Here is a 17,797-nt window from a genome sequence, read left to right as displayed (position 1 = left end):
TATATTAAGGTTAGCAAACGTGTTTTTCAGCAAGTATACATTAAAGTGATATTTTTATATTACACGAGATCATATTTTCAACTTTGCAACTTTAAAACTCTGGTAATGAAGTAACCAAGCTAGATCATTAACCTTAGTAGCTAAATCAATGGAATATATATTAATTTAACTAATCCATAACAGAGAAAAACAGTTTCTTTAAAAAAATATGAATGAGAACAATACTTTAATCAAAGTATGCTTTAGCCCATCTGCTTTGTACATACCACTAGGAGAAACAATTACTGGCTGAAGAAGTCTTTGCTCTCCTCCTGGGGGTAAATTCAGTACAATGACAAGCACTGTACCCAGCGTGGTCCCAACCCACAGGCATGGGGAAGGTGATGTATCAGTCTTTCTTGTGAAAGTCTCACAAAAATGAAGAGCTGAAATTGCCTCGCGTGACTCTTTATCAATGCTAGTTACACTAGAACTCCGGGATCGACTGAAAGAGTTGTCTTTGACATCTGAAAATAAATCAGTTTAATTAAAAAGAATAGCAAAATGCAGGGAGATTAAGAGAATTTGGATTTTCTTTTTTGTTCTTTAGCATGAAGTATATTCTAACTACCATGCCATTGATTATTACTACTGTATTCTTCCTTAGTCATATTTTCTTTTAGCCCAGTTTTCAACACCGTATTCTGAACGAAGTGCCCAATCTTGTTTTGCAGAGGTTGCTATTAGGTAATTGTCATGAACACTTGTTATGCATATTTCTGTCTTCTTAGGACAGAGAATAACAGTCATCATCAAACAGGACTCTTCCTTTAAAAAAAAAAATTGAATTACAAACCTCTCTGCAAATTAGTTCATTGATCAGATGAAAAAAATCTTGGCTTCCATAGAACACGGTTTAATAATCTTATGAAGTTGCAATTAATTTACTTTAAGAACTGCAGTGACATCCAGACAGCATGATACCATGTAACCTGTAAGGACTCACAATAATATTGTCCCACTTTAGGAAACTGTATGGAGGAGGTCTAACAGGCTATTTACACACACCCAAACTTTTAGCAAGAGAAACATCAAATGCTACCAAATGCCACTTGGCACTGGTATGAAAAGCTGAAGACTTCCATTTTGAATACTGTACTGTAGTGCCAGAAACAGCACTAAAACTTTTCAGGCCATCTTGCTCACTGCTTGGCAAATAAGGTTCTCTTAACAGAGAATGAATTCCAATATTAACAAAAGCTCAAACCAGTAAACTTGCTGCTCCATTCTAGCTGTGCACTATCTGCACGTGTGGTGATACTTAACACATCAGCACATCTGAATTTATCTGTGCATTCACAAATTAATGCTTTACTTTAACTCATCATTCCAAAATTTTAGCACAAGACAAACCTTACTAGTAAAAGTTTGATGCAATTTATATCATGACTTCTGAAAAATTAAGTTATTGTTTTGGATCTTTGGGTAGGGTATAGATGCAACTGGCATCTTCAAGCACATACTTTCTGGAAGTATCACTATGCTAATTTCATTAAATTATTGCAAAACTTTCTACAAAGAACATCTAACATGCATTTGAAAAGCACACAAACTAGTTTTCAACTGACTAAATACAGACATCTACTCAACACAAACAGTGAATCTTCTCAGGAGATATTCGTCTCATTCCAGCAAGGATAGAAAAATTATCGTCCTGCTGAATTCTAGCTAAGTCAAATGTAAAACATGGATTACAGAAAGAAACTAGGTCAACCACTCAGATGTTGACATGCTAAGTTTTCACATTTAAAAAAATCAAATCCAGAGTAAACCAGTGAAAACAATTATTTGTTTTTTATAGTTCTTCTAATGACCACAACCTCTTAAGATGCTTGTTTTTTCAGGCTTGAATATTTACTAACAATGTTTTTTCAACTCTAACATGGATTAATCAGTCTGAATATAATCATACATTAACTGCAACAGGCATAAAATTAAATGTGCATTTGTTGAGCTGCATCTGGTTGAATATTTGAAGAGCATGCGTACAAATTCCAGAAGCATTGGAATGGACAGGAAAAGGCCCCATAAAAACTAACTTGCCAGACAATACAGGCGTTGTGGAGAGTGGCCAACTCGTTCAGAAGAGAGAACCAAGGGTAAAGAGTTTAACTGCCTTAGTGCATATTATTTATCCTGAAGTCAAGGAAGAAGCTATGGTTTGTTAATAGATTCGTTTAGATGAAGAGGAAGGAACAGTGTGACGATCCACTACACACCACTTCATCAGAAGGATGGAAAGATGAGACTCTCTTGAGCAACTAAACCGAAGGATAGGACCTTGTGGCAATGGTACCTAAATCATGTGGATTACAACATTGAAAAGCAATGCTATAATGCAGACTAGAGTGTGTTCAAGATAACTTCTGCTTTAGAAAGTGGAGGATAAGCACATAAGCAGCACATACTTTAGCTTTTGTTATGGCTATTTAGGAAGGAAAAGGGGTAGTTAAAGATCTAAAGACAGAAAAGTAATTTGAAAGAACAAGATCATGAAAGAGTAGGTTTCAAGAAGCCATGGAAAGAAAGGAGAGAAAATAATAAGCATAATGAGCTTGGGAGAAAGGCATTTCAGGTGTCTCCTAGAGCCAGTAGATACAGCCACATAAGTGACAAAAAAAATACAAGCAAGTTGACAATCTTTGAAGAACACTATGCAAAAGCTATCCCACTAGGAGAAAAGATAGAAGTAAAAATAAAAAAAAAAGATTATAATTGCCTAAGGAAGTTATTTACAGACCTGAAAACCTAAAAGAATTTTACACAGAACAAAATGAGGCATCTAAGTGAAGATATCCATACATATGCAAAGCCAAGCAAAACCAAAGGCTATTACAATTCAGAAGTTACAAACTATTTTATGAGTATACCAGAAGTGAGATGACAAAAAAAAATTCCATTATTTCAGCAGAAAGAACAGCAAGTATTAAATGATGTAGAAAATGCTGAAACTCTTTCAGGATCAGAAAGTGCTGAAAGACTTTAAGCATTCTCTTTTCTCCAGTCTTCATAAAAAAACCAAAACCACAACACATTTAAGTACTTATTGCTATCAAAAACTGGGAGTAAAACAACAGTAGAATTAATTAGATAATATTTAAATACAAATGTGTTCCAGTTTGCAAAGTATGACAAAAGTCACCCTAAACTGAAACCATCCCTAATAAATTAGTAAACATAGTAAGGAAGAACAGCAACAGATTGAAAAGACAAATCAAATTTTTCTGCTCTTTCTTGCCAACAAGGCCAGTTAAATCCCTCTAGTTCTGGGCACAAGAGCTTTAGAAAGATGAAGAAAAATTCCAAGTTCAGAGGAGAGTAACAGAAGCCATCCTAGATTTAGACAACATAACCTAAAAAAGGAGAAGGAACTGAATTTTGTAAAAAAAAAAAAACTGTAAAAAAATGAAGATTAGAGATGTGATGACAGCTTTCAACAGCATAAAAGATGGCTAACAAAAAGATAGGGAGCACTTGTTATCCCTGTTCATTGTGGAAAGGACAAGAAAAAGTTAATATGGAAGCAAGGAAGTTTGATTAAATAACAGGAAATTTGTCTGAATATAAAACATTGGAACTTTCTGTCTGGGAATTTTTCTAAAAACTTATTTATTGGAGGCTCATGAACAGATGAGAGGTTAAATTGTCAGACATATGGATCCTTGCCATAGCAATGGATTAAAGGATCTCTGAGGGTTCCTTCCAACATTTCTCCGAGTAGAGCGAGCTGTAATTGTAAATTGTAAATCAGGGTGGTCCAGCTCAGTTTCAGGATATTCCAGTGCCATGGACTCTTTCCTTGCTGATAGCAACAGTTGCCAAATACACAGCTTTGCAGCTGCCAGTCTGATCCTGGTCTGTCTTCTGCTGGGGTTGTGGTAGCAATTCTGCTGCAGGAGGGGGAGCAAGCTGTGGCAGGCAGAAGGCAGCTTTCACATTCAGGCTACATTCTACTGCTGTAGGTCTACAGCTGTCCCCCATCATCTTTAGAGAACAAGGCAGGAGAGCTGGATCTGATCTACAAGCTGGCAAAGTACTAAAAAAATAATAAATCTACTCATTTGTATGATGTTTCAGTTATCCAATACAATGACCTTTAGTACTAACAACCTCAACTGAACTGCTTCTTATATAAAAGAAAGTTACTGTGCTTTTTCAAGAAAAAATAAATTCTCAGACTGGTCATCCATCCAAACAGCTGTATATTATTTTCATTTAGAGAGAGTGGTCACAAGACAACATTTGTAAAACTATGTCCAATTATTTGTTGACTGGACCTCAACATATCCTGTTATTCTTAAGATATTTCATTTTTCAATTTAAAATGTATCAGATGGTTCAAAACAGGAAGCAATTTTCCTTACATTACCTGCTTATTCACACTTTTGCTATCACAGCACTACCGATAAAGTGAGTGACAGATGCCTAAAAATTATGATTAAAGTGCGATAAGCCACATACAAGATTTGCAGGCTTACCTTATGATGACAGCAATGACATTTTGTGCCTGAGAGCCCCCAAAAAGAGTGGAATTAAAATTTTAGTTCTAGACTTCAGATAAATGCAACAAAGTCATGATAGTTTACATAATTTAGGACTCTCACTTTAATGTACTCATATTCTGTAAAACAGTTTTAGTAAAAATAAAATCAACTATGTAAACTTACCTAAATCAGGCTTTAACTCAGTTGGCAAACTTAGCTTCCTGGACATCTTTGCTGAAAAGTGAAGTATATCTTTTTTTTAAAAGGAATAAACATGATTCTGCTGGCCTTTATTTGCTTCTTTCCCAATATTTAATATATCATTGTTTATTACATTAATTGCAGTACTTAACAGGATTTCTACTAAAGCACAGCCTCACTTCCACAAGGAAGGGGTGCAAAGTAAAATGTGACAGATACCAAAATCCCCAAAATACAGCACTTTGACTTTTGCCAAGCTTTGTTTCTCCTCAGGCTTCAGGCAGAACTTGATGGATTGGATGGATTTGGCTTTGGCTCAACCTCAAGTTTTATCTCCTCAGGTAAGAGGACAGAATACAGACTCTTGGCTATTGCAAGAATGTGCACTGAAGTTTACGTAAAGTTAGCATCCCATCCCCTCTTCTTCTACCCTACTTCCTGATCAAACCCAAGATACTTAAAATAGAGAAAAGATGAACTTTTAATTACACTAAAACATTAATGCACATGTGTAAAAAGCTAGTAATGAGATGCAATCCGTAACTATGAAAATGTTACAGAGAATAGTTATAAAATCAGCAGCATACAAACACTTGCAGCACTGTCAAACAAAAGATAGTATAATTTTGATTATATTGCTGAAGTCAAAAACAGCACTTGAACTCATCCCTGACTTGGAAAATTCTCTTTATAGGAATGGAAATCTTGTGGTCCATTTAAAATGCAGTACACTATTAACAAATGCTGCTATAATCGAAGTCACTAGTAAATTAGTAGCCATACATCCCTCTTCCAGCTTTCAACAATTACTAGAGAAGGAATAATTTTGATGTAGCTTAACTACTAGACCAGGGCTAGACTCTGAATTTATTTCCCAGCCACACGCTTGAATTCTGATATATCATTTAATTCTTCACCATCTTGTAAAGGTAATACTTCTCTACCTATAGCAGATGTGGACAATAGCCTTATAATTCTAGGAGTACCTTGTAATGGATACCAGTCATAAAGCAGCCTGAACCTTGCTGCTTCTCTCAGCTAAAAATAGTTATTTTATTCTAATTATCATTTTAACAGAAATCATTCCGTTTTCTACATATCCTGAAAAACAGCATGTGATTTAAAGTTACTTCCAATCCTTCAGAAAGTGAAATACCTCATTGTATCATCAATTACGCTCATCAATATTGCAAATGCTAGTTATCTGAATAGTTGAACAGTTTTATTCCTGTCATACATTACAAAAATTTGAGAATAAGACTCCAGAAATAATCTTCTAATTTCCTTCATGTGTCAATGTTACAAAGTATGTCCTATTCAAATTAAATTGAAATTACTTACTCTCAGAATGAAATGCTAGTCACTTTATTTTAGCACAGGCTGAAACTGAAAAGGGCAGTCTGACTACGTGTTTTCTACCCTCATCCTTGCATTGGCACTGGCATCTGCCTAGCTTAATGGGGAGGCCAAAACTCATTTAAATGAAATTTCTGTCAAGAGTTGTTTTTAACAAGATCAACTTCTGTTCCAGATCAGAGCTCAGCTATACAAGCAGAAAAGCACAGTACAAAACAGCACTAGTGACCAGGAGGTCATCTTTTTGCTGTCAGCTTGACCTTACATCAGCTTGAAAGGAGATCATGAAACCTCACCTGGAATTGTGAGTTACAAGATGGGCATTCCTCATAAAACTTGTTTCTGTGTTAGACATGTAAATCATAAAAGCTGAGATATTGAACAAAAGCTCAAGTACGCACACAGAAAATAAACTTGAGTTATTTTTGGCTCTTCACAGCTTTTACCATGTGTGAATACCAGCAATGATTAGTCACTTTGAAGACCAGAGCAGTCACTTTTGGCTTTTCAAATAGAAGTGTTTAAACACATGATTCTAAAAACTTGGAGAAAACTGACAAAAAAAAAGGTACTAGGTAAGAGGTAATATAGCAGGTAATAACCAGTACAGGCAAGTGTGTTAGATTCTAAGAGTCAGTCCCCCCTTTTAGCTTTTTGCTCCTCAGCAAAAGGCCAGCTGTGTGAACTAGTTTGATAAGGTAAAACAAATATGTTAGACATCATTTTCTACAAACACTGATCTATGCCTCATTAATAGGACAAGAGAATACACAAATTGTTAAAACGGATGTCATTGCTAGAAAATGTGCATTAATGTGCTATACAAAAAAATACATTTCGAAACATACATTAATGTGTCAAACCCCTCAATAATTCAAATGTAAATAGGAAACAATAAACTATTTACATAGCAGTACTGCCATCTTGTGTTTAAAGAAAACGTGCCTAAAGATGCAATAATAAAATAGGAGTATTTTGCCAGCTAAGCCATTTTTAACAAACATTACTTAGTATAAAAGAAACATGCTTGTATTCATATCTGGCTTATGGTTTACAATAGTTTTGGAAAATTCAGTTTTGCTATGCCCCAGATGAAAAACAGCAACGATAGACAACTTCTATGACACAAAAGATACAAATCAGAGAAATGGAAGAGATACGATGGAGATCTACATAGAGAGCACTCAATGTCAGGCTTTTTACTCCAGTTGTACAACAGGGCAAAGGTGACGGTGACTGTGACTGCTGGGTGTAGCTAATCTCAAGTAGTAGCTGTCATATCAGAGTTTAATACCTCTCTTGGTGGTGGCAGTGGTCACTGAAGTGTTTACAGCCAAGACTACCCTTCTGTGGCTGGTGTGCACCAAGGAAACAGAGACAGGGGAGACATTTTGCTCCTCCTGGCACATTGCTGCTCAAGGCAACAATGACTATTTTGCCCGTGTTTAGAGCTACATTTAATACTCCTCTAAATTAGAAAACCTAGAGTCACACACACGCACGCACACTCCCTTTCTGTTGCTAATATGTATAACATGAAAGTATGACGTTAGAGAACTGTCCAAAACCAACGTTCAAGATTCTTGGAGATTTCTCATAGGTGAGACTTGAGGGGGCGAGGTGTTAAAATACGAATGGTTACCTTGGCATAGTGTGTTGCATTTCAGCATAGGAGTCTCAAGCAATTTAATGAAGAAAAACTGAAGGCTGAGACATGACTGAACTATCAATAGGAAGCTGTGGCTTAAAAGTAATAGTCATATTTTATTTGCAGTGGGTTATCCTGAGCTGATACTTTAGAATGTATAAGCACATCAGTTTGAAAGCTATAGAGTGATTACTCACACATTCCTTATTTAAGGAAACAGTCTAAACCCTTTAAAAAAATTCTAAAGATTATAAAGGAGACAGTGCCTTGGTGTTTTTACAGACAAAAGAACAGTTTACATAAAGCCTATTTCATTTAACATTTCATGAGAAATAACTAAGCACCTTAGAATTTGTTAGACATAACAAAGTTCCCAAATTATTCTATATTTGACAACTACACAGAAGTGAAAGATTAACATTACCAATTTCAAGATGCTTAAAGAATTGAATACTGTACTGGTGACAGTACAATAAAGAAATAGATTATCAATGCTGAAATCTCTAAATTTGATATCAGAGTAATAAAGCCATTTTACAAGAAAACATAAGAAACGATGTATTTGATATATCCAAAATTAGACCAAAGTACTAAAAACACATTCAAAGAAACAGTCTTGCTCTGACATTAAGGCAAATAGAGAACTTATTATGAGCATCTTAAGATTTGATTCCATAAACCAGCATTAACAGTCAATGACTTTAGCACTGTTTGAAAAATTAAGGTGTACACTTTGAATGTAACAAATGTGAGAAGCCTTATATCAATAGTAACAGCAGGGATTACAGAAGTTTGGAATTAAAGCTGCTCTGCTTAGATCTGCCTACAAATATTGTTTGCAATTGTTTTTAAATGTATAAACTGCGAAAATAAATCAAACCACTTTTCCTGAAAAGTATTTGATGTGTAGCCTACTGGAACAGTTATGAAGGTCTGAGAGTCTACAGTATTTTGCATGTACCTTTACTAAGGCTTCCATAAATGGACGTTACAATACCCCTTAACTTCTGACCTGATTTGTAGCTGTATATTTAATTGCTTATATCTCTTCATGCCAGATAATTAACTGACCAAAGTATGAGTAAAACAGCTTAAGATTTTGCTTCCACTGAAGTTGGATCACAAAGCCTTTCTATAAAAATGACATGGCCTTAGAAATTAAATACTTCCTACCAATTCTTCTTCCTGTAAGTTCATCTACATTTGATACACTTCTCTGTACTACTTCACAGCACATTATTTATACTTTCAAATAGTTGCCATTCCCAAGAGAAATGGCTGCTTTTAATAATGGCCACAGTATTTTCTATAGTTTCTAGAAATGGTTAGTTAAACCAAGTATCTCCACATATCCAAGGTAATTGCAACTTTTCCAAAGTTCACCTCTGATGCAAATAAAAAGGAAATGTGACCCAAAAGCAGCATACTCACAATAGGTCTTTAACTTGAGTTACTACCCATTCCTTAGCATGGAACATTCACAACTGAGGATTCAGAAAAAAACCAGAAGACCAACTGATCTTAACAGTATATATGGGAAAGCCGAAGTGTTGGTACATGAAGCATTTACATTTTAGTTTATTTATGCTATTTTTGCAGTCTTAGATGGTTTTTGATCCTTTAACAAAGCAAGAATCCTTGTCTGACACTGTCAGTAATGACAGAAATCTGTAGAAATGAAGATGTCTTTACATAATTCCAATAAAGTGATTAAATTGATAATGACTTCATATTTCTAAATGCATGTGTATTATGTTACTACCTTACAGCCCTATCACTGAAATGAAATTACTTTGCAAGCAGTATTCCCTTACTTATTGTTCCCATGTGACAAAAACCACAGGAGTGATATTAAAAGCAACTGAAATTATCAATGTAAATAATTCTTATTCTGTTTCACAATCCATTTGACGGGTTATATTTCACATATTGACAAAGAAACGAAAGAACTTGAACTGACTGCACTATATGCCAGTGCAAAGAGCTACAACTGTCCTACGTACAAATTCATCCATGTGAACACAGTTGATGGTAAACAGTATTTCATACAACATGAAGTTAACAACAGTAAGTGACATTCACATTTTACAAAACTCATTGTCCATTCACATTTAGTTGGTAATTCAGATTAAAACAATGAAATGCAAAACCATGCAACTATTAACACCAAAGAAGAGGTGTTTTACTTATATGGAAGAGCTTAGAATGTAAGTTAAGAAAGAGCCATGCATAGTAAACATGCCAGATAAGGTATAGAAAACATGGCAGTGAAAAAAAACATTCAGTGCACAGCATCGAACCACTCAGAAGTCTAACAGAATACAGATGAAATAATTAAGTTCCTTCAAACTTCCAATAAACTGTGCAAGTTACACAAATCACAGTATGGGCTGACTGGGAGACGCTTATGAATTACATGTCAAATGCATTATCGTCTCAATTAACTCTGTGTTTAACTTATGCCCTGAAGAGTGCATTACTTGTAAATAAATGTTTTGCTTTTTTAGCTGTGAAAAACATTCACAATACTTTCAGTTGAAAGGCTTCAAGCTGAAGCAGATGTCAACAGTTCTACAGAATTCATTAGCATGCTTTATTAATACTGTAACTTTACTCCGAAAAAAGTAAAAAAATAATGAAGTCGCACTCAAACATACTATGTTTTTTGCACAAGATAAGTTGTCTTAAGTTCAGAAGAGACTGCTTTAGGACAAAGGGGAAACATTACATCATCAACAGGCATTGATACAACATGTACAAGATTAAGTGGTCTTCTTGTTAGAAGAACTGAACGTAAGTTTCTAGTTAGCCTGAATTTCCTTTAGGAGAACATATTAATCAATACTCATGTAAACGATACTCAGTTTTTAATAATTAGAGATGACTTGACATATTATTGACAGCCATTTGCTTTCTTGAATTATATTCAGGCTTCCACTGTCTCAGAACTCATCTTCCATAACATTTCTGTTACCACTGCAAGAAGGGCTCAACGTAGTACTAAAAAAAGGGCATCTTCTTACTCTTCCTCATTCTGTACCTCAGATTCCAAAGAGAACTTCATCATACTCATATTTATCTCACTGAATTTTCAATGATTCTTATTCTCAATTATGGAATTGCGATGAAAGAGATGAATGGTTTCGGATAAAAGTTAAATTCCCAAACAGCAAAACCAAGGGAGATTACCTGAAAATAAATCTCTTCCTCCCTATTCTTAACCTATGGTTCCACACAACCTATGAAATAGTAATTTAGCAAACAGTTTTACTATATAAAGTAGTTCAACCTTTTGATCTGACTAAAGAGATGAAGTGAAATCCTCCTACAATGATATACTAACATACTAAACAAAAACAAAATGAACCATTAACACAGTGATACTGAAATTAAAATAACCATATCCCGGTTATGGAAGAAGAGTCCCTTCCACAAAATTAAATCATACAGCCTCTCGCCTTCATTTATGTAATGGCCCAGTTGTCAGAAGCAGAGTTAATTTCCATTCCAATCATAAAAGGGTTCAATCTACCTGCATACAACATATTCCAACACAATTTTGTCACCAAATTTTTTAGACACAAGTCTAGAGCTGGTAAAGTATTGTGTCACTGATGGATGCAGAAAAGTAAATGCAGTTCTGGAACAGTAACGGGGGGTACTTATATATGACCAAGTCCTCCTCCCGACAATTAAATGAAAACATGCTACTACCTCTATCTTGACCATAGTCATATGGAAATCTGACCATATGGCTATGAATGCAAGACATAAAAAGAAATTAAATCAGCCACATGTTCTCAAAGAGAGTGTACCTTTGCAAAAGTAGTGGAATAATGTTGTCACTCGCATAGACTGAACTCTTAGTACAGATTAGAATTTCACCCATCCAGAAAATAGAGAAGTGCAATTGTAAAGTCAGAGAATTTAAACCACTAATATCATTGATTTTTTAGAAATTATTGTGCCCAGTGTATTTAGTATAGAAGCAGCCCACAGAATTACCAATTAGCATACAGGATGAAAAATTAATAACTTAATGCATTGAAATTTGAATTTTATTTTGTTTTTTTTGCTGCTGGGTTAGTGTTGCATAGAGTAAGGCACTGGATTAGGAACAGAGCAGAATTTTTCTAGTTCCTACCTATGTCATTGGCTACCATCTTGGAAAACTTTCTGCTTTTGGTCTTCACTGTAAATAATATTTTAATAAAAAAGATCAATCTAAGTGTATCAAAGGATGAACTGAAGAAAAAATAAGATTATAGAAAAGAAAAATACTGTACCCTTTTCTATAAAATTATTCATTTTTTGATCATCATCAGAATTGTTTGGTGAACCAGAACCTATGAGTGAAGACAGAATGAAATGGATATACAAAGATATATGTTTGACACAAAACCAATGTATTAATACAAGCTTTGAGTTTAAGGAAAATACAAAGATATATTAAAATATCAAATACTGATACTGGTATTCTCTGTAGCTGTACTAGACACTATAAAGTCCAAATTATTTTGGTATGACAGAAATTCTGCGATATTGAGATTAACCACAAAAATTATAATGCAAGGTAAAATGTTGCAGAGTACAAATTTATTGCTAGAAATATTTCCCTCATTGAATAAAATGCTTATGTTTAATAACTAGATTGCTGTTCTAATCATGGTTCCAGACACAAAGATTAACCTAAATTATAATTCACAGAACACTGCCGCAACAATAAGCTCAAATTTGAAAATTTGGTTTTTTTCCCAATGCAGTAATTCACTTTTGGGTCACAGTTCTTCAACTGTTCTGCAGCCAACTCAGAGCCAATGCTGCCACCTAGGATTTTTCTGAATCCTTAATACTGAAAAACCAGTGGTGGCTATAGGCCACAACTTGAGGCTTATGATTGTCATGAAATTAAAGCTCAGTTCAACTAAAAAATGCCAAATGTCATTGGATTTTCTATTCTTATTTTACACTTTCACAATATAATGCAAACATTTTGACACTCATGAACACAAAAACTTGACAGTCTACAACACTATGCAATGTTTTATGGCTCAGATAAATGCCACTGGAGCCTAAACTTATTACATTTTAACTTCTGTAGGAAAAAGCAGGAGATAAAGTTATTATTTCTCTTGCATTTTCACAGTATTTCCATAGTACTGTGTTATTAAAACTGCAGGACACTCTCCTAACTTGCATAGGCAGGTAGTCCCTTTCACAGTCCTCTGAACTGTATAACCACCCACTGCAGGAAGTCTAACAGAAGCTAGCTTCCACTTCTCTTCACCTGGCCATGGAAAGGTGGAAGAGGTGGAAGATTTAGATCACTTGAGCAAATGCAGACTTCAGCCCAAACAGTGACTGGTCTGTTTTACAGATCATATTCTAACCGTCAAAGCCAATAATGCACTTAATTGCAAATCCCATCCTCCAATCTTAAAGCTAGTAACAAGCAAACTTTTTGTGCTAGTGTATTTTTCTCTTTACTAGAGAGCCTCTAGACTGGAAAAAGTTCATTTAAATCTGGCCTCTGTCCTGCATCTCAAGCTTAGCAATTCTGTGCAGCTGATTTCTCCAGAATGTCCTCTCTTACCTCTCTGAAAACTATATGCCATTTTCAAGCTTCCTTCCAGTCTTGTGCTCTTGCCCAGAAAAGATATAAAACTTAAACCAAACCTAAGGAACTGCAGCTCTTCTGTCTTCACAAACACCACCAAATGATTTCCCTACCAGGGAGGTGCCTCCCTCCAAGTACATTTCCCAGAGGAAAACTGGAAAAGCCTGCCATGAACCTTATCTCATTCACCAAGAGCTGGGAGGAAAGGACAGAACTGAGGGAAGCAAGGCACAGTCCAACCTTGCTAGTTCAAGATTCTATTTTACAGGGGAACACAACAGTGGCTTTCCCCCTCCATCTTTTGTCCATTCACTATTTTTGGTACTTTAGTCTTATTTCTCTTCAATATTGTGTGTGTACCTAAGACATTATATACTCTTTTCACAGAATAGTCAGTTCTCCAAACTTCTAGATTTTATTCTAATATGAACTAACTTCAAAATAGTCTTCTCAGATAGTCAACTCAAATTGGAGATTGATTTCTACCTCTGCAGGATTAGGAATTTACCCCTAATTCTGTTTCCTTTCAGGAATTCATTTGAATCCATCTATTCTAAGTGGCCACTTTTTTGATCCTCTTAAAGAAATATCCAGATGGCAGTTTTTAACCTACTTCAGCAAACACAACTCAGGAGGGAGTGAGGTAGGTAAACACAGAGGGAAGGGAGGCAAATTGTTAAATTTAGGATTTTTCCATATAAACCTTGATTCGGGCTTGCTTTCACTGTACTGTTAGTGGAAATGGTGAATTGAGTTTTAATCTACTTCAACTCTAAATTAGGAAAGAAACCCTCTAATTCAATTTAAATAGTGTTTTAAGTTTTAGCAGTACCAGTTGGAAGTGGTTTGGGCTGACATTTGAGTGATGCTGGAACAAGGGGGGAAAAAGGATACAGATTAAGGGTTACAACTCATTAGCTGTTTGTTGTACACATTTTATAACAGTCTATCAGAAAGTAGACTGGACTGTTTAAGTGGGTCAAATTTGAATACCTTACTAAGAACAATAATTCTCCTCAACCTTGAGAGTGAAAGTGATTTACTGCAACTGCAGCACTGCACAACAAGGTATTTGCAGACACTGGTCTTGATATTTAAAAATGAAATAGGACAGATTCGCTTTATTCTAAACACCACCATTAAAAATGATGCTGAAGTTGACTACTTCAGCATGCCAGTACTTAGCATTACACAGGTTTGTCATGAAATCACATCTTCAGTTAAGAATTTTTAATTAAAAATTTCCAGGCAAATTTTACTTTAATTATAAATAAATCTGTTACTAAGAAAGGGTTAGCAAAAAAGAAAATTACATTGACTGATCCAGATGAGTTTTGCACAACTTAAAATTGACATCAAAAGACTGCAGTTGTCAAATCAGAAATTAAAATTTATGTTAAAATTTCTACTTGAGGTACAAACAGGATATTTTGTTTTGTTATACTTTCAACTTGGCTTTGAAAGGTACAGGCTACAACAGAAAAGGAATCTATCTTTAGATTCCTATATTGATTACCATTTTGTACTACATTGCAAAGAGCACACAGACTAGTTACTTGAGTAAACCTGCAATTTTGTCCTTTACTCTAACTTTGAATGAAACACATAAAGTGACATATTACTTCAAAAGTTTTCTCACAGTAATAGTGAAGATAAGCAACAAGTTTTTAGCTACTACATGAAGCATTCATCTTGAATACTATATATTGACATGTACTATCAAGCATTTACATGGCTATAACCTCAACTAGGCGACATTAAACAAAATACTAAATAGTATTACATATTGCTGAAGCTGTCATTTAAAATATTCTTGTACAGCACTGGCAACTGAGGGGAAAAAAAAAAAGGGAGGGGGGAAGCGTGAAGTAGGGAACTCCTACTTTGTAAGGATGCCAGTTTCTGAAGACCTCTGATTCCAAAGAAAAATAGTAATTTACCACGTATGAGGAAGCAGAAGTAAACTAGCTCTTTTTACAGAAATAATCTTTACCACTTTTGAGGACTTTGAAACACAATCACATGGACTATTACAGGAATTTGTGCATCTCTTATCAATGTTTCAAAATTCCATTGTGCAGTATGTTCCCTGAAGCATAAGTATTTCAGATTATATCTCTCTTCATTCATCTTTATGACATATTCCTATTGCATCTCTTAAATCATCCTTGTTTTAAAAATGCAGCTGTGCAACACAGCAAAATTCATGACAGCTCAAACAGTTTGTGAGAAGACAACAGGTTTGATTTTATATAATTACTTAACTAGTAAGTGTTGACTTAAAGCATACCATCTTCTGGGCAAATCAGAAGCTGAAGATCAGAGAAAGTTATGATTACCTGAAGTAGGCGATTTGCAGCGGTCTTCTGGCACCATTGTACCTTCATTAATATCACAAAGACCTGCTGGAACACAAAACCAGTATATAATAAATACAGCTGCTATTTTATACCTTCTTCCGCTACAGTTAGGAACTTCATTTCTTATTGGCTACAAACCAGCCAGTTGTGATAGAATTTCTGTTATGTATTATTATTATTTTTTTTTTTTAAATTGAACATTACCCACAGTGACTGTAGAGTCACTTCTTCCTACTAAAGCTTTCTTTACATAATATGCTTCCTCATTAAATTTCAGTGAAAACCACCATATTTTCAGCAAGTCAAGACTTACCAGAACAGTTATTTACACACTATAGACATATATTAAGTACAAATATTTGTTTTGAAAAAATCCTAGAGTTATATTAAAAATATAATTGCAAAAGAAAGTCAGATGAAAGAGGATCTTGACGATTATAACCATGTGTGCAGTATGATGCGTGAAACTACGGTGCATTTTTTTTTAAATTATTTTCCCACTGTTACAGTGATACACTTTGTATTTGCTGTTGCATTGCCAAATTTGTTTTCCAGCAAAACTCCCTATTGATGTCACTTACAGAATTTAGGTTCTAGGGTGCTTACAAAAATGTTCTTTCTTGTATGGAGGAAATCCACTAAATTCTTACATTGTCAAATCTGATCCTTTGAATAACTGTAATATGTTAATATCTAAAAGCTCATTCCTTCCGTTTCAGTGAAGGAAATAAAGCATAGGAGTCCACAATCAGATGCTAAAGATGGAAGTTGCCTCATACGGGTCCTAAATATTATTCCCTAGGACTAAATAGAAGTATACAAGGTATTTTTCTATTTTCCTTTTTGACCAGAACTTGCTGTCAAGACTGCCCACAATTAAGAAAAGTGAATTTTATTGATATTTTAAGGCTAGTAAAGCATCTTCAGGTTTATATATTAAAGTTTTCCTTCAGAAATGTCGTGATGCGATACTGATACCAACAAGCATGTAATGCTTAACACTAATAGTTAAGAAATATTTGTTAAAATGAAAGGTTTTTGCATGCACACAAATATTTCAAATAGTCAAAAAGCTTGAGAAGTGTAATGGTAATGGCTAAGGCAACAAGGGCTTGCACATGCAAAGCCTGTCTATACAGCTGTATACTACACATTCACTAATGCATCTGTACATACCTGTTAGATGACAACAAAAAGAAATGGGAACAGCACTACTCTTCTATCAAAGCTTCAAAATTCCCAAATACTATACCAGAAGTTAATCATTTAAAGGAAAAAAGTTCTCCTGAAATACCGTATCCATGTGGAACACATTAAAGTATGTTGCCCTCACACACAGTTTCATTTATGCAAAACAGTCTTTTTTAAGATTACTAAGAGCATGTACAGCTTGAACCTCAAAACTCAAAGGCTAGGACTGATGTGAAATTGTCAAATGATCTTCAGGCTTGGTTAAGCCTATACTGAACAACAGTCCAGGAACTGATTTAAATTCTAAAATGCATGGTGAAATCCCAGGTGGAAGCTATACCTTTCTGCTACACAGAAGAAAGAATAAAGCAATTCATTTATTTATCTATCAGTAAATCAATGAACACTCTGGGATAACTGTGGTACCTATTCTCTAAAAAAGTATGATTTGACATCTGAAAGCACCAGAGTTTTAAACATGCATGGGGGTCTAAATGTTTTGTACTAGACAGGGTAGTGTAAAAAGATTTTTTCAAAAATCCAGGTGCTGCTCTCCCAACAAGCAATATAAGTTTTAGAAAGTAGCAGTGCTGGGAGGACAAACCTGTACTGTGCTTTTAGAGGTAGTTGTGTTTCTAGATCATGCTCCTTCAGGAGCCAAACTGAACAAATCCAAACATGCACTTCAGGAACTTTCCTGCAAATATTTTAATTCTTTATCTTCATAGGAAAAGTTTAAGTTCTCACACTAGTTCTCCTATGAAAATTCCTGCATTGACAGGAATAGTCTTTAGCCAAGAATGATGTCACACACCTGCATGCTTGATTTCTTTGTAAGAAGTCTTGAGGCTATAATTTGATTAATATACATCTTAATAACTCAGATCAATTGATCCAACAG

At 34.9% G+C, this 17,797-nt stretch overlaps 1 protein-coding gene across 10 annotated transcripts in view; it reads right to left on the bottom strand.

Moving 5' to 3' along the window:
• Window positions 1–17,797, bottom strand: part of STXBP5 (syntaxin binding protein 5 (tomosyn)) — a 118,460-nt gene that overhangs the window by 12,664 nt on the left and 87,999 nt on the right. For 4 of the 10 annotated variants that reach the window (XR_775438.1, XM_010584513.1, XM_010584514.1 and 1 more), the window contains 5 exons: window positions 15,685–15,750; window positions 12,015–12,074; window positions 11,873–11,920; window positions 4,707–4,757; window positions 267–506 (listed from right to left, as the gene is read on the bottom strand). Coding sequence is in view for 9 of the 10 variants with exons in the window: in XM_010584513.1 (XP_010582815.1) it covers window positions 267–506; window positions 4,707–4,757; window positions 11,873–11,920; window positions 12,015–12,074; window positions 15,685–15,750 (465 nt within the window). In the remaining variant the exon portion in view is untranslated. The remainder of the gene's footprint in view (window positions 1–266; window positions 507–4,706; window positions 4,758–11,872; window positions 11,921–12,014; window positions 12,075–15,684; window positions 15,751–17,797) is intronic. The other 6 variants (XM_010584515.1, XM_010584518.1, XM_010584517.1 and 3 more) reach the window with 4 other exon arrangements.

The sequence above is a fragment of the Haliaeetus leucocephalus genome, unplaced genomic scaffold (assembly GCF_000737465.1).
Source record: "Haliaeetus leucocephalus isolate CR32 unplaced genomic scaffold, Haliaeetus_leucocephalus-4.0 Scaffold992, whole genome shotgun sequence".
NCBI lineage: Eukaryota > Metazoa > Chordata > Aves > Accipitriformes > Accipitridae > Haliaeetus > Haliaeetus leucocephalus.
This window is presented reverse-complemented; position numbering and strand designations above follow the sequence as displayed.